Source organism: Solanum tuberosum, unplaced genomic scaffold, assembly GCF_000226075.1.
Source record: "Solanum tuberosum cultivar DM 1-3 516 R44 unplaced genomic scaffold, SolTub_3.0 scf00009, whole genome shotgun sequence".
NCBI lineage: Eukaryota > Viridiplantae > Streptophyta > Magnoliopsida > Solanales > Solanaceae > Solanum > Solanum tuberosum.
The window spans coordinates 1859001-1880992 of NW_006238935.1; the positions used below are offsets into that span (position 1 = coordinate 1859001).

Consider the following 21992-nt stretch of genomic DNA (forward strand, 5'->3'; position numbering starts at 1 on the left):
TGATCTTAGGCATATTTATATGCCTAAGTTGTTTCAGGAACTCTTAAAGGAAGTGGAGTTGGAACGAAGAAAGACGGAGCAAAGATGGGCAAGAAAATGGCCAAGGCAAAAACCACCAGTGGATGGCACACAGGTTGGCGCGGCACGCCACTGGTGGTACGTCAAAGAGGAATTTGTGGCGTGCTGAGAGGCGCGACGTGTCAAGGAGGAAACTTCAGAGGCAAGTTGTAGGCGCAATAGGAGGCGCGACACATCCCTCTTTTGTCGACTTTTCCAAGTTTTAAACATTAAATAGGATTTCTAATTTGAGTAGGATTGGTTCCCAACTTTTCTTACTATTATAAATATATCCTTAGGGCTCCATAATAACGGAAGACGTTTGATTTAGTGTGCAAGAGCAAGAATTCAAGTTTGTAATAGATTTTGATCCTTTAACTCTTTTATTTTCCGAAAATTGCATGAACTATTGTATTTTCTTGTTTTATAATAGCATGAGTGGCTAAACGCCCTAGTTATGGGGCTGTAGCGACGAATTGATTGTTGATTATTTAAGGCTTGTTGAATTAAATCTTGGTTGTTATTATAAGTTACTTCTATATTCTTGTTTTAGTATTTTATGCTTGCACACCATAAGATAAATTTAGTGTCTAATCTTAAAATCGAGAGAAGAGAGATTATATAGACCAGAGAATATAGAGAGCTTGATCCACCCATTAGATTGAGGTGATTAGTGTTCAGGAGTGACGCCCAGACGAACACCTTGCTTGGTTATGAAATAGGATAAAATCTTAATGCTCGCCAGTTAGTCTATTTATCCCCGCTCAACAATGTAGTTAGATAGCTAACTGGGTTAGGCGACGAGAGGTGTATAACCCGGATCATACCATCAACCCTATAAATTAGTAACTTGACAACTGAAATTAATTCTAAGCCAATAATGTGATACATGATATTCAGTATATGCTGCAGCCCTGGAATTGTTTTTAACTTGCTTGAAACATTATATCAAAGTTGTTCACAATTAGTTACGTTTAATTAGTGCATAATTATTAGTAGATAAACAATAAAGCATCAACTCTTGAAAAGGTTACTTTTTACTTTTAGTTGTAGAATTAAGTGAATATAAGTTGATCATAAGTCCCTTGGGAACGATAACTCATTTCTTTAAGAATCTATATTACCTGCGCGACCACGTACACTTGCGTGTATATTGGGGACCAACACAACCAACACAACATTAATATCATAATCATAGTCCTTTCATGCATAGATAAGTGTAAGGGCGTAGGGGATAGGGGTCTTGCATCAATACTACCAATACACTATAATCATAAGATCATCCCTACATAGGTGAATCATGAGTTCATATACCATCCTCATCATCCTACACAAACCCTAGCAATTTACCCCCTTTCAAGGGTCATGAATCATGTTTCACAATTACACCTAAAGATACTACAATAGGCATGAATAAAACAAGATTCAATAACTATATTAACATATATACAATTCATTGAAATCATCTCGCATCAATAGATCCATCACAATTCATGAAATTGGGGTCATGGAGGAGTACATGGGTTCGTGGGGAATTTTACAATAAAAATCACTATTAAACATCAAATCATTTGTAATATAAGACAATTAACATAATGAAATCATTTTTAGGAAGAACCCATGGCTAGAATGAAAACCCTAGTTCTTGACCAAATTATAACTTTTGAAATTAAGAGTTGAAGGGCTTCATGGAGAAAAGTGTTCCATGAATCAAGTCTCCCATACCTTGATTGATTATTTCCTCACGAAATTTGAGTGAAAAGGATGTATCTTGAACCCCTAGCTTGAGCTTCTTCTTTGTTCTTCATGGGGCTGTAGCGACGAATTGATTGTTGATTATTTAAGGCTTGTTGAATTAAATCTTGGTTGTTATTATAAGTTACTTCTATATTCTTGTTTTAGTATTTTATGCTTGCGCACCAAGATAAATTTAGTGTCTAATCTTAAAATCGAGAGAAGAGAGATTATATAGACCAGAGAATATAGAGAGCTTGATCCACCCATTAGATTGAGGTGATTAGTGTTCAGGAGAAAGTGGGTTGAGTTTGGGTCTTGTGAGTTATAAAGAGTTGAGTGAAGTTTAATGACTTAAAAATATTTATATGGGTCTAAAATAACTAATAATAACCGTCCCCCACCCTTAATTAATTAGAATTTATTTAAAAGGTTTGACCCTTGGCTGAAATCCTTGACAGCAATGCAGACCTCATCCACGAGCCCCCATCTACGTGGCATGGACATATCCACGGACTGTACTGGTCAATCGTGGATTGGGTCTGAGGTTGGTCTTTTGGCCTTGGTCCAGGACTCATCCACGAGGCTCCATCTACGGGGAGTGGAATAGTCCACAGACCGTGCTGTGCAAGCGTGGTTTAGGGCTGAGACTAGGAGATTTTGAAGAATTTTTGAGAGGCTAAGTCTTGACTCATGACTCCCATCTATGGGGTGTGAGTCAACCCACGACTCATGGTTCCCCCTTCGTGGATGAAGCTGTTTTTGGACAGCTTTTGGGCAGCCCCTTGGCCCTCATCAAGGACCCTTGGGGGGGACATACCTTGACGTTTAGGACTAAAACATTAGTGCTAACCTTGGGAGGTCATTTTACGACTCTTACCTTGATGTTAACCCTTTTTAGGACACTAGACTACATGTTAGGCCCTAGCTTAGGTCATTAGATTTCCGGGGTGTTACAAGAAGTATAAGAAAAGGTGGTCTCTAATCCTTATCTATTTGTATTTGGTTTCACTTGAGCTCTCATTTTACATATGGTTGTATGATACCTAACATATTCAGTACATTCTTTCATACTGACGTCCTTTAATTGGGGACGCTGCATTTCATGCTGCTGGTACAGGTACTCAACTAGTAGGTCTCCCCAATAGAAGCACATGATACTCAGTGGTTGTTGGTGAGATCCAGGTTTATTCGGGGCTTTGCCGATTCTTTACTATGTGTATTTTGATAGTTGTACAGTCATGGATTCCAGTAGAGGCTTTGTAGACATTGTAAAGCTATCATCTGTATTCATAGTTTTACTTGTCAAATGTATTGGTTCAATTAGTCGACATGTGTTGTATATGTAGCTTCTCATTAGTAAATCTATTTGCATAGTAGTTCACTTTCTCATCATCGGTCACTTGTAAGTCATGTGTTCATATGGTACTTGTCCGCCTCACCTAGGATTAGGGTGTGACAAAGAATCTTAATGCATAACATATAGCAACTTAACCATTCGGAATAGAATTCAAAACTTAATAACAAGCTCATCTCAAGAATTCTCAAAACTAAGGGTATAACCATAGATTAAACTTTTACTAAATGAATTGAGATGTAGGGTGTGAGAACGAACTCAGTCCATCACTATGAATAGTCTTACGTACCTGCAAAAATAAGGTTCTTGAAGAATCTTGAAGAATTTGATTATATGGCATGAAACCCTAGCTTGAAGGAGAACAATCAAGAAAACTTTTCTTGAGATTCTTGAATTAGTTTCTTGAAAACTATTTGGCCATGAATTAGGATTTTCAATAATGATTCATAAATGTATGAAGGAATTTGAGTTGGAAGGATGGAATTCTTGGAGAAGGATTTACCTTGAATAAGAATCTTGAAAAAGATTGAAAGAATCTTGAATGAAAGTCTTCTGCTTTGATTTTTTTTTCATTAAGGTGTTGCCTTAGGGTTTGAGAGAGAAGAGAATTAGGATTAAGAGATGAAAATCTGATTGGTTTAGGCCTTTAATCAGTCAAGAAATTCGATTTGGGTTTTCTTAGAGGTAAAAAGACAAAAATGACCCTTTTTAATGTTTTCCCGTTGGCTAATTCGTTACTGCACTGTATCAGGTTACTAAAATGGGCTTAACGTTTTACTTGGAACTTGGATTAATGCACAATTGGTGGTGCTGGAAAGAAGATTCAAATACCTTTAATTTGATAGGTTATTTTCCACGTAACTCTTTATATTCTAAGAAATATGGTCATTTGAAGTTGACCCAAGTAGAATCGTACATCAAAACTTAATCGGTAAGGAAACTTTCAACTCAACTTTGTGCTAGGGTATTCTAGTGATCTTAATTGATATCCAAAATCATGTCCCACACTAATGAATTGACCATTACATTTAAGAACAATTAAGAATCACTCGGTATGACCTTATATGCAATTCAAGAATGGTTCAGGTCTTAACTTAGAAATTTTCATGGTGTTACATGTAGCTATATGCTGGGTACTAACACTCAATCTTATCTAAGGTAAAGAACTATTACTTTTATTGTTATTTAAAATGATGGGGCCGTGTTTGCAATGTAAATAGCAAATCGCATATGCGGCGCAATCACAAATGTAAATGTTTAAACAACGTATGTGTGTATATATTACCAACTTTTTATTAATTGTCGCCTTACCAATATTTGTGGCAGTTCACCTAAATATATGTTGGGCCCATGCGCACGGGCAACCACGTCTAGTTGAAGAAGAGAGGCAACTAATTTGTCTAAGTATTAAAAGGAAAAATTACCTAAATACACATCTTATTTTATCGTAATCTCTAAAATTCCCTACCAATTAGAAATTTTCAAAAATTCCCTCTCAGATATATCACTCTGCTCTCGCTGATACATCCCTATCCCCCTCTCGGATACATCCCTCCCCTATCTAATACATCTCTCCCTTTTCGGATACATCCTTCACTTATGTATCTGGATGTCTACTAATGTATCCAGAAATCCAATGATATATCCAGATGTCATATCTCCTCTCTAATACATCCCTCTCCTCTCGGATACTCCCTCACATATGTATCTGGAACTCCAGTGATGTATTCGGAAGTCTAGTGATGTATCCGAAATTCATAAATTTTAAGGATTTTTTATAATTTGGAAAAGAATAGGAAAATAATGTAATTAGCTCTTAATACTATGAGATTTAGGTAAGTTATACTTAAAAGATTTAAAAACTATTTATCTACCGGCCATATAATGTACTGTTTATTTTATTTTCTCATCGTATTTAAGAATATGATTCAATGTACACAATTAAAAAACCGCATAATCAATTCAACTATCCATTTATGTGGTTCTCCAATATATAATCAAAATATGATTATTAAGTAAGGTTCATTTAGGAGAAAAATTATCCAAATATATCTAAAATAAATAAAGAGAGCCTCAGAAGATGTCATAATAAATCTAAATAATTCTCCAATGAGTTCTCTCTATTTATTAATAAACTTTGAATTAATCATAATAATTATAACTCATTGGAGAATTATAGTAGAAGGTGAAATATTGATTGATTAATAAATAGAGAGAGGAAGATGTATTTGTGGATAAAAATTAAGGTCTTCGAGGTTTTTCTTTTTCTATCGTCTTAAATGAAAATAAATGTAGATAACTTTTAGATTTTTAAAATTAGTTATTAATCACAAAAATTAGAAGAAAACCCCTAAAATTATGCAGGAAAAAAATAAATAAAAATGGTGGTCATGGAGAGGTGTCAGATCACCTCTTCTATATCTAGTTTTGAGTTGCTTCTTCACTAAATTTCTTTACTTTTATATGTTGTAGTATTAGTTTAACTGATTTGCCTTTAGTCACAAGTGAATGAATAAAACCCAACAATACCAATGTATGAAAACAAGGCGTCATTAAATTAAAAAAAATTACCAAGAAACAGTTTTGCACAATTATTTTGGAAAAAACAAATCTATCTTCAACTCCAAATAGAAATTTTCCATTTACTAATATCTGAAGCATTTCTATTCTCTCATGATGGTTTAGTTAATTTTACATGTGATATAATCAAAGGGAAATGAAGGTTTAGGGTCATATAAGCCTACCCAAATGATTTACCACAAGAAAACCTTTCCAAAATCGCCACCAAGGATTTCACAAGCTCAAAAATGGAAAATTGGGGCTTAAATCCCGAAAATGGCATGTCAAAACCCTCCCAAGTATCGCAAAAGCGACCAGGGGTTTGCTTCGCTAAAAGCTCGGGTCTCCCTAAAGAGACAGTCCATTTGCTTAACACGAGGTCGCTTAAGCGACAGGACCTTCGCAAAGGTGAGGCATGCAGCACCAGAAAAACATAACTAAGATTCAAAACTCTAAAATGGCCCTCAGAATTCGTTCGAAACCCCGTAAACATAAACCACATAAAAAAAAAATTATACACGATGCTCCGAACTCAATGAAACTGTCAAATTATGAATCTTAGGGCTTTTTGACCCGATATTTGTTAAAACCACAAGAAACTAACTCAATACCTAAAAGGCTAAAACAAGCTCGGGGACCTCTCAAAAATCAACCAAGACTGACCTACGCCTAAAATTACCTCCTGAATCCAACGAAACTCTCGAAAATTCCGATTCGAGCATTCGAACCCCGAATGTTTGACCAAAGTCAACCCAAAGATTATATTTCCACAAATTCACAACTTGGAACCTCAAATTCACAAAACGACTCCGAATCTGAAATGACAACTCTCACAGCTCAGATTCCACATTTCGGGACTGATGGAATTGAAGGAATTTCACTCTGACACTCGAAACTCCAAAAGACTCCAAAAACCATTTATAAGCAACTTAGCCTTTCAAAATCACAAACCTACCAATTTATCAATTTTTAACTCAAAGTTCAAAACCAACTTCCAAAACTCAATCATAGAAGACACAGGGTCCATATCGGGAGGGCAAAATGGTAATTTTACAAAAAACCAAAAATGGTCAACTGGATCAGTGCAATTATTTAAAAATGTTGGGGTCGTATTTGCAATGTAAATAGCATATGCGGTGCAATCACAAATGTAAATGTTCAAACAACATATGTGTGTATATATTAACAAGTTTTTATTAATTGTCGTCTTACGAATATTTGTGACAATTATCATCTAATATATGTTGGGCCCATGCGCGCACGAACTATAACACCCCAAATATTTTTGAGCTGAGACTCGAACCATTCTTCGTGTGTGAATAAGATTTTACTAAGAAATTTTAAATTTTCTTAGGTGTTAAGGTCACTAGATGCAGCACATCGAGTTCCAAAAAGAACTGAAGAGAAATTCATTCAAGTCATCCGTAAGTTTTTTTCAAATTTGGGTCAACTTCATCCGTAAGAGTTAGGTAGTCCATAAGGTATCAAATCGAATATCTTTCAGTCCTCTTTCCAACGCCACCAAATTTTCTAAAATCCGAGTTCGTATGAAATATACCCATTTGAGTGAAGCCCCTATAGTTAAGGATTTTTCATCTGAACTGAGGAGGGGTATTTTGGTCTTTTCCTTACCCTCACTTAGTTAAGCGTGAATTAACCCCAATCAAGGGTCTAAACTTATTAGAATCAATTTCATTCACCCCCAAAACGTTTAGGGCTTTAGAGAGAAGATTCAAGAGGAGAAAACGTTCAAGGTTTCAAGCATTCATCCAAGATTTCGCGAAGAACCTAGTTCTTTGAGGTATGTAAAATCTCATAGTGTTGGGTTTGTTCGCCCACACACCAATCATGTGATTTTTATCCATAATTTTGTTCTTGAGGTTGAATGATTTGAGTTCTTGAGGAGTTTCTTGAGGTTTGTTCTTCATTCCTTGTTAATAGAGTTTGTTGAGTTCTTGAGGTGAGGGTTTAGAGTTTGAGGATTGTTCTTGAGAAAATTTGAGTAGATTTTCGTTTACTTATGTTGGATTTATGAATCTAAGGAAGTATAAAAGAAATCAATCGATTCTAGGTGAATTAGGATCCAAAATTGAGAAGAAAAATTCATCGGATTGTACTGGAAAAAGGTTGGGGTGGCGCGCCCCTATAGCTCCTAAGGGGATGGCACCCTGCGCCTGCAACGCACCCAAAACCAGCCTCAGGAAATTGAGAGCTGGCGCGGTGCACCACTGTTGCGCCAGGGACGTCAGGTCCTTCCGCCTCTGTTCTTCATTCTGTATTCGTTCTTTCAAAATGTATCTTCGCTCTCTTCTTGATTTTAACTATCCAAACTACATCTAATCATTGAGAAATCCTATATATCCTAATAAAGATTCTTGAATTCATAATTTAAATTTAAGATAGAGTTAAGAGTAAAGTTCGAGAAAGTCCTTCGAGTCTTTTTGAGAAGTCATCTACAATTATTTATAACTTGTTTCAAGACTTTAGTAAATGAGTATGAGAACGAGAAGAGTTGCATTCATGAGTCTATATTGTAATTGAGATCTTTGAGTTGAGTCGTTCATGCCTATAATTCCACATGCACTACATAAATTGAGTATCCTTGAGAGAAGTAATATCGTTGAGTTATAAGTTTCGAGTTCTTGAGTCCTTGAGTTCTTGAGTCTTGAGTTCTAAGTACTGAGCTTCCATATTACTATTAAGATCCCTGATTTGAGTCATTCATGTCCATAATTCCACATGAACCTATGATTTGAGTTATAAATTTTGAGAAGGTTTTTAAAGCCAACACTTGAGTTCTTAAACTGAGTTTTGAGAAAGTAAAGATGAGTTTTGAGAAAAGAGTTTATAAAAATGATTAGTATGACAATCGAGTATGCCATCAATGTATGAGAATTATAGTATCTATATATACCATCAATGTTTATGCAGTATGACTTCCCGAGTCATCAATGATCATATTAAAAATATGATTTTGATATATTTTTGAGAAAGAGTTTTCAACTATGAATTGCGTAAGAGTATAAGGGGACTATGTATTCCCAGAGGTATCAATTTTTACATTGATAAAAGAGAAACTGAGATTTCTAAATGAGTTATGAGTTTAAAAGATATTTCAAAGCAGTTACCTCTTTAAAGAGGGAAGTTTGAGAAATTATCTCAAGCCAGAGGAAGAGTTATGTTTTTAAACATATGAGCATGAGTATATATTATTGGGAGTAGTATTGAGCACCGATATGGGGACGAGTTGAGATAACTCAAAGTCCTCATAAACCATGTATGCCAAAATGGGTAAAGGGTTATACTTTTTAGATGATTCTTTATTGCTTTTTAAGCATAGCTTAGTGGATCCACTTAGTTGAGGATGTCTTATACTCCGGCAAGGTGTAGGATAGTTCTGGTAGTGTGGGTGAGACCCTGTATCATCACGTAGCTCATAGTGATGGTTGTCGGTTAGAGAATCTCCCAAATAAAAGTTATTATTGTATTCCTACATACAATTGAGTTATTATTGTATTTTTACATACAATTGAGCTATTATCTACTGTTTAAAACTTTTCCATGTATTGCATCTTTTATTGTTGCTTTATCCTTGAGTTGAATTGAATAACTTTAAGTTGAGTATCTTGAGTTGAGTATCTTTAATTTGAGTATCTTGAGTTGAGTATTATTGAGTTGAGTTGAGTATCCTTGAGTAGAGTTGAGTATTCTTGAGTTATATTGAGTTGAGACGAGGTGAGTATGTCTTCCTTATTATTAGTTTGAGCTTAAACATATGTTGCAGAGTTCCCCTTACATGCTCGTACATTCCATGTACGGATGCCATTTGGCCTACATCATTTCATGATGCAAATACAGGTATTCAGGAATATCAACAGGCAATTTGTTGATGTCATATGATGTTCTAGTCAGCTTTGGTGAGCCTTCTTATATTCCAGAGGACTTCCCCTTTACTTTGCAGTTAGTAGTTTGGAGATGTCGTGAGTTTTGTCTCCATATCCTTCTGTAATTGATTAACATCCCAAATACACCTCATTCGATTCTAGGTGTAGACGACCGTTAACTAGTATAAAACTCAACGAAGAGTTGGTGTCGAACCCACAGGGAGTGGTACATGTCTAAATTTAGTTATTAAGTTATAAAGTGGTCTATTCGGTTATAGGAATATACATTATCGGAAACAAGTAAAAAAGTCTAGGGTGTTACAACGAATGTCAGATGGTGATTTGGATTGTTAATTATCAGCTACAACACAATCAAACACGAGGAAAATAAAAATATAGAGAGGAATTCTCAGGATGTGATCGATTATGGGAAAATTTCACTATATGGGTAATTAAAATTACTAACAAATAGCTAAATATCAGTGGGTAGGCTAGACTATAAGTAAGATAGTTTTCTCCTGAACAACTACCACGATTCAAGCGATTTCTTTTGAACATCAACAAGCTTAGCAAATAAGAACAACCCACACCTTAATTCATCTACTCTCTCGAGCTAGATAGGTAGAATTGATTTTAGGATTTACTCTTTCAAGCTAAACCCATATCAACCCAATACCTGCAATCATCAATTGAAAGCTTTGATTCCAAAACCTCTTTTTCAAGCAAGCCCAGAATTCTAAGTTAGAATTGCATTTGCAACTACAATTCTTAGATTAAAACACATCTATCAATTAAACCCACTTTAATTAAGCATTTAAGTTAGTAAATAACAATACCCATAAGCTAATTCAACCCATAATCACATGATCACACCCCAAGAATTGGGGTTTTAGCCAAACATCATAAAAGGTAAAACAATTACCAACTCGATTGGCCATCAGCTGGGTAATAGTCTTCAAGCCTTTACAATGTTCCAAAATGGTTAAATTCAAAAACCCAATTCCAAATCCTCACAATTAAACTTAGAAATCCACAAAGTTTACAATAAGAACTGAAAAACCAAAAGAAAACTCTAATTCTCAAACTTGGGGATCAGAACTACTCAATTTTCCTTTTGAATTCCATTTTATAGTTGCTACGTTTGACCTGAAAGTCCATTTGGCTGAATAAGTCGTGCCTCACTGAGTGATTCGGCGATCCGCCCTTTGCTCCCTTCCATTGCCATTTTGCATTGGTCCTCAACCTGGGAACTTTGGGCGATCCAACTTGTTGTCACGGACTCGATCGGCGATTCACTGACTGCCGATTTCTGTCGCCAACTTGATTCTTCCCCAAGGCTGGCACGCTGGAACTTTGGGCGAGCTAAAGAGTCACTCGGCGGTTCCGAGTGGTCTTGGCGATCACCAGGATCGCTTTTCTTCACTTCTTCATCTTGTTAGTTCCTTTTTGTCTGGTAGTGCCTTTGCCTTGCTCCTTAGCCTGTAATGTTGCAAGTCAACACTTTAACATCATTTTAGAGCATAAATTAGGCATTTGAGGACACTTATACTATCAAAATATATCCCTAAATGAGTCGAAATCACGGACTCATCAGTAATAGTAGAGGCTTCATAGATAGAAAGAGTTGAGGAGTTTTTTTGTATTTACTTTCTTTAAAGTATTGTTCAGACTTTTTGAAGTTGAGTATTTGAGTTCAATGAATTTAATTCAGTTTTAAGCTTATGTATGCTTGAGTTAGTCTTCTGCTTATAGTCAGCCAGGATAAGGGTTCTCTTGGGGACTAGCAATGGTTCTCGAGTGTTGGCCACATCCAGGGTGTATACTCGATTCGTGACAAACTTTGTATTAGAGCACAGAGTTCAAATGTCCTAGGGTGTCTATGAAGTTGTGGCAGTAGGATCTCATTTATGGTTGTGAGGGCCCCACTTCTATAAATGAGGGACTACAGACATTTAAAATTTCCCTTCTTACATACTCTATATCAAGCAGTAGAACTGTGTCATAAGGAATTTATTCTAACTCGTGCTTTTCTCATATCCATTCGACTACCCCTCATACTCAAGGTAGTTGAAAATCAAAGCCAGATCCTTATCGATGAGTTACTCTCAGCAAAAATATTGAGAAAGTCATGAGACTGCATAGGGGCTTGAGAGAAACATGTGAGTGAGTTTAAGTGTTGAGTTTGGAAAGAATGCACTCATATTCATGTGAATAGTCTGTTCAAGCTAAAAGCAAGATATACTCTCTTCTCTAAACCTTTTTTAGGTGATACCCTTATGAAGAGTTGTGTTGTAGAGCTTGCATAGTATTTGAATCCGAAGAGATAGTATGAGTTATGAGGCTATAAGCAGTAGTGATGAGGCAAGCTATGTTATTATAGTCATGCCCCCAGTAAGTTATTAATGGTGAGTTTTCCTTTATGAGTAGACTAAGGAATAATAATCTTGTTTAGAGTTCATGATATGAGGTAGAGGAACAGTTACAAGTTAGGATGAGTTAGAGTATATTTTATCTAGAAAGGAGGTTATGATGAGGTGTCATTGTGTTGGTAATGACCAAGTGTAGATGTTGAATAGAAGAGCATGAGTATTCATGAGGTGATAGATCTAAGCCACACTTATGATTTTTGAGGGAGAGCCCATGATATTCAAAGTGTTACAGAACTAATTTGGCAATGATGTATAGTGAATGAGTAAGTAGTACGCAAGTAGTGAAGTGGAATGTGATGGAAATTTGTAAGTAAGAAGACTGAGAGATAAAGACTGACTACTTGTCATGAAGCTTTAGTGGGTGAGTGTTTCAAAACAAAATTCCTAGTAGTTGTGATTGAGCTGGTCAAGTTTTAATTTGAGTATCTTGAGTTGAGTATTATTGAGTTGAGTATTCTTGAGTCATATTGAGTTGATACGAGGTTAGTATGTCTTCCTTATTATCAGTTTGAGCTTATTCTTATGTTGCAGAGTTCCCCTTACATGCTCGTACATTTCATGTGCTGACGCCATTTAGCCTGCATCATTTCATGATGCAAATACATGTATTTAGGATCAACAACGGGCGTTTCGTTGAGGTCATGTGATGTTCCAGTCAGCTTTGGTGAGCCTTCTTATATTCCGGAGGACTTCCCCTTTACCTTGCGGTTAGTAGTTTGGAGATGTCGTGGGTTTTGTCCCGATATCCTTCTGTAATAGTAGAGACTTCATAGCTAGACAGAGTTGAAGAGTTTTTTTGTATTTACTTTCTTTTAAGTATTGTTCAGACTTTTTAAAGTTGAGTATTTGAGTTCAATGAATTTAATTAGTTTTAAGCTTATGTATGCTTGAGTTAGTCTTCTGCTTATAGTCAGTCAGGATGAGGGTTTGCTTGGGGACCAGCAATGGATCTCGAGTGCCGGCCACGTCCAGGGTGTAGACTCAGGTCGTGACACAGACAACCACATCTTGTTGAAGAAGAGAAGCAACTACGTCTAGTTGAAGAAGATAAACAACAAATTTGTCTAAATATTTTAAAAAAAAAAAAATTACCTACTGTCCATCTAATCTACTATTTTATTTTATTTTATCATCAAATTTAAGAATATGATTCAATGTACACAATAAAAAAAAGCCACATAATCAATTCAACTGATCCATTTATGAGGTTCTCTAATATATCATCATTAATCAAAATCTAACTATTAAGTAAGGTTCATTTTAATTAGGCGAACAATGATCCATATATATCTGAAATAAATAAAGAGAGTCACAGAAGATGTCAAAATAAATCTAAATAATTCTCCAATGAGTTCTCTCTATTTATTAATCAACTTTGAATCAATAATAATTATAACTCATTGGAGAATTATAGTAAAGGTGGAAAGTTGATTGATTAATAAATAGAGAGAGGAAGAGGTATTTGTGGAGAAAGATTAAGGTCTTCAAGGTTTTTTTTTTCTATCCTCTTAAATGAAAATAAATGTAGATAACTTTTAGATTTTTAAAATTAGTTATTAAGCAGAAAAATTAGAAGAAAAGCCTAAAATTATGCGAAAAAGGATAAATAAAAATGGTGGTCATGGAGAATGTCAGATCATCTCTTCTATATCTAGGTTTGGGTTGCTTCTTCACGAAATTTCTTTACTTTAATATGTTGTAGTATTAGCTTAACTAATTTGCCTTTAGTCACAAGTGAATAAATAAAACCCAACAATACCAATGTATGAGAGCAAGGCGCCATTGAATAAAAAAAAACAATACCAACAAACGGTTTTGCACAATTATTTGGGAAAAAACAAATCTATTTTCATCTCCAAATAGAAAATTTCCAATTACTAATATCTGCAGCATTTCTATTCTCTTATGATGTAGTTAATCCTACATGTGATATAACATATCCTGTTGAGCAGTACAGGAAGCAAGCGACAAAAAATATACGAAAGAAATGAAAACGAAAAAGAAATAAGGAGACAGGAGGGGGAAGAAGCTCATCGATGACAGAAATACAATGCTCCAAGTATGACACAGTATCATCGACTGTAACTCTACACCGAGTTATATTTGCAATTGTACAAGTACACTAAGCTAAATCATGTAAAAGTACAGATTTTCCAGCAAACAGCCATTGAACACTGACTGAATACGAAACAAGAAAATGTTTGTCATCTCTTCTTCACTTTTTTGCAATTGTCATGTGATGCAAGCATTTAAGAACCTCCATGCCGAAACAGAAGAACTGATCTATACAGAGCAGCAACATGAAGGAAACAGATGAACATGATAATCAGATCATCTAGTAAACCTATTATACCCACAAACCCTGCAAAAAGAGAAGAAGTGTAGTCATAAACTGAACAATATGATAGACATTTTCAGAGAGAATATTCAACCATTACCTTCTGGGATAAGGTCCACGGGGCTAAGGACGTATATACCACTTAAAAACACCTGCAAATTAAATAAAATTTTAGACAATCCATGTAAAAAATAGTCAGGAAATGGTGAATATTTACACTTCCATCCCTCAGTATAGGGTTAGATTGAATTCATGCACACTTACTGGCCAATTAGAAGTTTTAACTGCGCAAGTTGTGTAGGAGAATTGAATTCAAGCCGACTACTATAAAAGGCTTCCATTCTAGTCTAACATTCGGAGGGGGATACAGGGTAAGGGGCCCTAATTTCATAAGATCGAAACAACTGTCGACTCCTAAGGAGAATGGTCCACGTAAACTTCAAACAGTACAAACTGTCTAGTATTTAATGAAGTGGCAATTTATGAATTTTGTTATCAAGATCAGTAATCTGCCAGCTTTCAGAACCTTATGTAAACCAGATCTGTCACCTTCAGATATCTATTACACATCATGCATCTACGAAGTTTAATGCATTTTACACGAGTGAAATAGACAACTGAAATCACATATACCTCATGGCTTGCACATCTAATTTTATCACACAACTCCCCGAATGTTTTCAACTAGTATCTAACATCATCATCATTCTGTAGTGATGCGGCATGCAGAGAACAGAGATGTTCACAACCAACTCTCTGTCAGATGTGCTTGCGGGAAAGCTAACAGATTACCCTCCTCCCACACCCCCGTGTAAATCTATTGGCACACTGCAAATGATAAGGTACATATATAGTGCCTTGCTATATCTTAGATCGCGACAAAAATAATAAAAATCCACGGAAAGAAAGCATAGATCGATCCTGCTGTTAACTGAGAAGATCGGAAAGTTTGGGTTAGAAAATAAAATTGATATCGAACGGAACTGCTCTACATGGATAGATCAGCTACCTCTCTAGAAAAAGAAACTAAAAATAGAGAAGTAACAGAGAGGAGAACTCGAATGGTGATCCAATAGATGGTGCATAATTGGGTACTTACTGCCAAATAGACACGCGCCCTGATGACAAACGGAAGAGATCTTTGAGGATCTGTCATGTCTCGCAGTAATCTTCGGAGGAGAAATGGAAGATCTTGCATTCTCTGTCAAAACAAAGATCATATATTATCTTTCAACTGAATACAACATTTGTGGTCAGTTGACGTGTTAATAAATACACAAGGACTAATGAATTTTAATTCTTAACCGAAAGGCAAACTACATGGGCTATAGTCACAACATATTCAAGGCAAGTTATACATGGGGTGAAAAGAAGTGCTAGAAAATATAAGACCCCTTAATGGAGCATGTTTCTCTTCCTTATATATACCACATATTTCAGGAAAGTTGTACAGAGCATAAAATTAGAATCTTAATGGACCCTAATTCTGTAGCTAACTCCAACCAAATTGAAAAATTAGTGCTCCTTAGATCTCCTCTGTTGGTTCCTGTAAGGATGAGAATAGAGACCAGGGCATTATCCGATCACTTTACTGCCCCTTCTTGGGTAACAAGCCCACATATGTAAGCACATAGCTTTAAACATATAGCACTGCAAGTCTGAGCTCTGCAGTTACCAGAGCATTATTCACCGAAGGAGACAAAAAATGACTATTCTTTAAGCACATAGCACTGCAAATTTGTTGATAGACCTTTGCATACATAAATACAGAGCTGGAGCAGAATATAAATAAATTATTAGCCCTGGTATACTAGTAGTCTGGTACAATGATCCTACACAAACTCACACCGAAAACCAGTTTCCAACTAAGTACTCCTAAAATTTCAACTTCTACCTGCCTCAAATTGTTCAAGAATCAACCAACAATTTTAGGTACAGTTTCACGACTGCAGTAAACCAAGGAGAAAAAAAAACAGATCCATCCCTATCCCCTGCCAAAAATGAAAAATGAACAAAGAGAGAATGTTCCTAAATAGAACAGTACTTGCTGATAAAGAGTGTAGCAGTGAATCATGTCAGAGGAAAGATATGCATAGGTAACAAACGAAATACCTGGAGAAGGCCATTGGCATGTTGACCAAAATGGCGGTTATATTGCTCAACTCTCCGTAACACCTCAGGAACTTCAGGATCTTGATGCAACCTTGATACAGACTCACTAGGAACCAACAAGGTAATCGGACGACGGCATAATGGGCATTTACATGCTTGAAGGGCTGATCCATGATCCCAAACTTGTAGAATACAGCTAGCTAGAAAGGAGGAAGCCAAGGTAGAATTTCAATACATATACTCACTATTTGTGATGGAGAGTTGCAATCTCCATTGCTAGACTGAACATGCTGGCACATTCCCCACTGAAAACGTTTACTCAACACTAGCATGCTTTCAATTCTCAGCATTCTTAATTAAGTTTGTTTTTAACATTTTAGTTTGCACAAAATTCCTTTAGGCAAAGTATCATTAGTCCAATTACTTGACATCCTGATCAATGATCATAGACTAGAAAATACCGACAAGAGGGAGTTGCTCGGATGGTAACCACCCCTCACTTCCAACCCTAAGGTTGTGAATTCGAGTCACCAAGGAAGCAAAAAGATGGGAGCTCCTAGGGAAGGGTAAAAAACAGACTAGAAAATACCATTCCAAGCTAAATATAGTTTTATTAAGACTAGCTTGTTGATTCAATAACGCACCAATAAGGAAACATTACCTATTCCTTTCCTCTTTTTTACAAGGAGAATATTGATTACAAGAGACCTCAGAATTCCAGATCAACTTCACACAGCCCCTAATTCTTTACAAACTCTTATTGGCTACTGGACTTCAGCAATCCCTAAGGTCCATCCGTGTTCTACCTTTCATAAATAAAATTGTATTACTTGATTAAAAGAAATTCAGAAATCTGTAAGGTCCTCAATAGACGTAAATATAGGTTTACAAAACATACTCTTCGACTAGAGTTGAACTCTTGACAAAACAAAATCAAAGGAAGAGAAGAGGAGGAAAAAGCCAAAAACAGTGACAAACCATTTCAGGTTAAGAAGCACAAGCTATATAATTGGGTAAAATTGAGAAACTTGATAATCATTTATAGGTTGAAGTATTTTAAGGGGTAGTTATAGGAGATACATTAGAGAAGAAAGCCAACAATTTCAAATATTAAGTTTGGAAGCAGCAACACTCCATGCAGTTACAGTACTAAAAACAAAGATTTGTAGTTCTAGTCATCTACTATCCTTCTAAAATAGCCAATTGGCTTTCCTACTCCACATCTTAGAAGTTCAAAATGCTGGCAACTAACAGCTATTCCCTCAATCCAGGAAACTTGACCAGATTGCTAATTTATAAAATCTAGACATTTTACTTTCACCACGGTTTTCTCAAGTAATGGCTGGATTTAAATCTAAGAATTTCGCTCAAGACTGATGATATTTAAAAACTGAAATTCAAAGATTGGTAAATTTTGACACTTGTATCCCTAATCAAGTCTCAAAATTTAGGGAGAAGGGGAGAGTTTCTCTTTCATGACCCACGCATTACTTCAGTTTATCATCTTTTAAGTAGGATAAGACAGTTTAATGCATTTAGTGTTTTTGTAACTGCATAAAGCAGAAATATCCCCTAATCACATGCCCTCTCCAGTCTACACTGACATAGCGCAACCCAAGAATCTAGATTTTGATACAATCCAATTAATCCATGAAATGTGCTACAACTTCAACATTCTAATTCTCTTTCAACTTTATAGCCCACTTAAGTCACCAGCAAGAAATATACTGTGCTACTGGCAAGATTTTCTAACTTGGTTATTATTTAGTGGCGTTTGGACATAAGAATTGTGATATCTGGAAAAGTAGTATTGTTTTCAAGTTGAAAATAGTATTTCGAAATTGGAGTTATATTTTACATGAACACAGATTGGAGTTGTTTTTGAACTTGACTTGGAGTGAAAATTGTGAAAACAACATTTTAGAGTTTTTAGGATTCCAGATTTTAACTTCAAATTGAATTCCAAAAAATTGTAACAGTTCTATGTCCACACAGTTTTCCTTTATAAAAGAAAACTATCCATGGACAAACAGGCACTCAATAAGCAGAAATGTGCCAAAATAATATCCCATTATTTTTTTACCTTCTTCCTATAAAAATCACTGGAATAAGGTAAGGACACTGACAAAAAAAAAATTATTTCTGACAGGATAAACAGTCAAAAGTTTTACTGCATAACTTTGCACACTTTTATGAGCTTAATTTTGAAGGACAGATACTTCATGTCATATTTATCCGAGATGCAAGCAACAATGTCAAGACAGTTTTCTGTAGATAATGAATATTTTGACAACTCTATCCTCCTCCTATATCTTTAAATTAAATAACGTTTCACTCAATAGGAAACAGTTTCTCACTGAAATTATTAAAGAGGTCTGCACCAACTGATCATACTCAAAGATATGTCAATCATCCACATTCTAGGCAGCAGGTAATACAGGATCTTGTTGCCACTCTTTCATTCCAAGAAGGAAGCTATAAAAACATAGACTAAATGCATACACATTCTCTGTGGTTGTATACATGGAAACCTTATAAGCAATAGGTGATTTCCTAACAAAACTAAAGCATAAACTTACAGAAAAATGCACCTACTGTAGGTGCACACAGTGCTTTAATTTCACATCTATCAGACAAGGATTGACCCATGTTTCTCAGACTAGAGGTCGGATTATACATTGCATAAATTTTAGGATTTGGGGTACGGATTTGAGTGCTGACATGGGTGTCGGGCTAGGGATAACGAACGTATTACGATATATACACGTATATATTTCAATCAATTAAAGTTATTGCAGTATAAATATAATGAAATGTAATTCCTTATAAACACCTAAAATTGTATTAAGATAAATGTAATAGCAAAGTGTCTCATACTTTGTAAAACTAATTGGAGTATATATATATATATATATAACATAAACCAAGAAATCAAACAGAATACCCAATTAATCTATACTTGTTGGTCATAGATTTAGTTAAAGCACCCTAAGTAAATTGACCACATCTCACACCCAAATCGTGCTAGATAGACACGGGTGCGGCAGGGATTTTGAATGGTTCGAGCAACATAGGGATAGGAGACATGATGCAGGGAGCTTAGCTTTAATAACACCAAAGCTTTTATTTGTTTCTTGCACACCATTTTCAGTGAAGGGCTCAAAATATCCATCCTCCACAATTGTGCATCTAAAGGTATTAGTTCGGCTGACATTAGATGATAGTTGGTCACTAGGTCCCCATGGTGAATGAGATAATTTGAGGTAGCTTGTAATTATTGGCATCTGTGACTTGAGACATACTGATTAAGTGGTTTTTTTTTTGTTGTAAATCAGCCAGCTCAAAAGAGCCTGTTTGGGCATTTTATTTCACTTCACTTCAGAAAACCAAGCGAAGGGGGGACCATACCTTACCTCCCAGTACATTAAGAGAAAGAAATATAATCTAGAGGAAAAGCTAGACACCTATGCTCATCTCTGAAACATGTACAAAAGCAAATTACAATTGAGAGACACCTATACTTACATGTGCAATGTTATTATGTAAGTACCTGAACGTTTTTTGATAAGTTCCTTTTCAAGTACATGAACTTGAAAAGGAAGAAAAAGATCATGATTCTGGTCTTCTATCTACCTGTCCTTTTCTGCAGATCAAATTTCTTTACAAACAATTTGTTATGAGTTACCTCAGTAGTTTCAATCAGTCATCCTTTCCTCCCTCCTTTTCGAGCCAAAAAAAACTTCTTAATTTGCTTTCTCCTCAATCCAGATTATTGGACAGACTTATTCAAACCCATCAATTCGAAACCTATCTTTTACCATTATATGACCTCAGTATGCAGGGATTGGTACCTGGCTTATGTTAAGATGGCATTCCACTCAAGAAACCTCTATGTTTAAAATCACAAGCCAGCAAGTTACTTGGAAGACTCATGGAAATAGGACACTCTGATGCATCTGACATGGATATGTTACATTCTTAGCGAGTAACCAAAGTATCTTGGAAGATCTTGCAAAGCATACTTCTGTTAGACATGCATGTGTCAAATGAAACTGCTTAGAGGACATGACACACAAGGAAAAGCACTAATAGGAGGGAGGGAAGACTACACAGAGTAGATCTGATGCCCCATTTAGTAGTGTGCGGAGTAAACCATGGTTTCAGCACCATATCTTAACCAAACAATTATTCATCCAACAACTCTAGGTTAGCTTCTTCTTGATACACACAACTCATTCATTTACTTAATATGTATTCCAAACTCTCTGTCTTTTATTAAGTATGGGTACACTAGTAAAAAACAAGACACTCCCTGCATACGCAACCTGCTTTAAGCACTAGGTATACATTTATATCCATTTATGAGTTGAGATGACCTAAATTTTTTTGTCAAATATCAAATACACACACAGATAAAAACCCAGTACAACAATGTGAATTTCCCAATATAAGCAAGTGGATTACTCCCACTTTCTCACAAATCAAGAAAAAGATCTTCAAGATACATATATTTCAAATTGAAAAATGAATTTTTCAATCAAAACCCACAACAAAAAATTGTAACTTTTCCATGACACAATTACAAGAAATTCTTAATGTCACTCTCGATTTTTCAAGTTTCTCCATTTCTGGTCAAGAAAAAGAATTCTTCAACTCAAATTTCAGCTACACAACAGCAAGTACTAATAAAGACCGAATTAATAATAAAAGAGATAAAAGCTCACCACAAAACCAATGGGAACAATTAGCTTGACAAGGAACATGGAAAGGGCCATGGCAGATAGAACAAACATCATTCTCCGGTGGTCCATCCATTTCCTTTTCATACAATCACTGGGTTTTACCTTCCTCTTTCTTTCTTTTATGAGTATTTTGTTGAATCAAAGAAATGGATCCACTTTGAGACTTGCAAAAGCTCTTCTGTGCCTATTTTTTACTTAACAGGTAAGAATTCATTCAAGTCCGAACAGAAACTTCTAATCGGATGTAGCCCTCATCTTTTTACAAAATATAATTTGCCCCTTTCGTTTTAGCTTTAAACAACATCCTCCTATCTCTATTTATATTAGGGAAAAAAGGACAACTATTGGTTCGAACTATCGTAAATGATATCTAAATATACTCCGTTATACTTTAAATTCTGATATCCGTACCATCTAATTTTTGGAGTGTGTATACCCTTTGGACTAACGGAGTGACACGTGTCACTATCTTAACAACCTATCCAAAATTTATTTAATTTGTATTTCCAATTAAAAAATTGACCCAATAAAAAACTCACCCAAATAATTTTAGACCCTCATTTTTTCCTTTCTTCTCTAGTCCAAGAATCAGTTACACAACATAACTGCAGCACTCCATCTTCTTCGGCGAAGCTCCAGATACGAAACCATCTCTAACTATTATCGAATCTAACCTCCCTTACTCCAGTGAAATCAGTGAGGTAGTGACCCTTAATCCACCATGAAATCTAACCATCACTCACCCATCTCTCCCTCGCCATTGCTCCAACAGCTCCGGCG

The 21992-nt window shown here is 35.7% G+C and overlaps 1 protein-coding gene across 1 annotated transcript; it reads right to left on the bottom strand.

Moving 5' to 3' along the window:
- Window positions 1–13997: 13997 nt before the first annotated feature.
- LOC102578695 (E3 ubiquitin-protein ligase RNF170-like) lies at window positions 13998–21507 on the bottom strand. Its single transcript, XM_006339302.2, has 5 exons — window positions 21195–21507; window positions 16471–16670; window positions 15458–15559; window positions 14459–14510; window positions 13998–14382 (listed from the first exon to the last, which is right to left on the bottom strand). Exons 1-5 carry the CDS (start codon window positions 21283–21285, stop codon window positions 14270–14272), a joined length of 558 nt encoding a protein of 185 aa, XP_006339364.1. The 5' UTR covers window positions 21286–21507; the 3' UTR covers window positions 13998–14269.
- Between the last annotated feature and the right edge of the window lie 485 nt (window positions 21508–21992).

Coding starts and splice junctions, on each gene's coding strand:
- LOC102578695 (XM_006339302.2), bottom strand. CDS start 21,285: ATGGATGGACCACCGGAGAATGATGTTTGTTCTATCTGCCATGGCCCT. Junction 15,560..16,470: donor ATGCCAATGGCCTTCTCCAG/GTATTTCGTTTG, acceptor TTGTTTTGACAG/AGAATGCAAGATCTTCCATT. Junction 14,511..15,457: donor GGGCGCGTGTCTATTTGGCA/GTAAGTACCCAA, acceptor TTTAATTTGCAG/GTGTTTTTAAGTGGTATATA.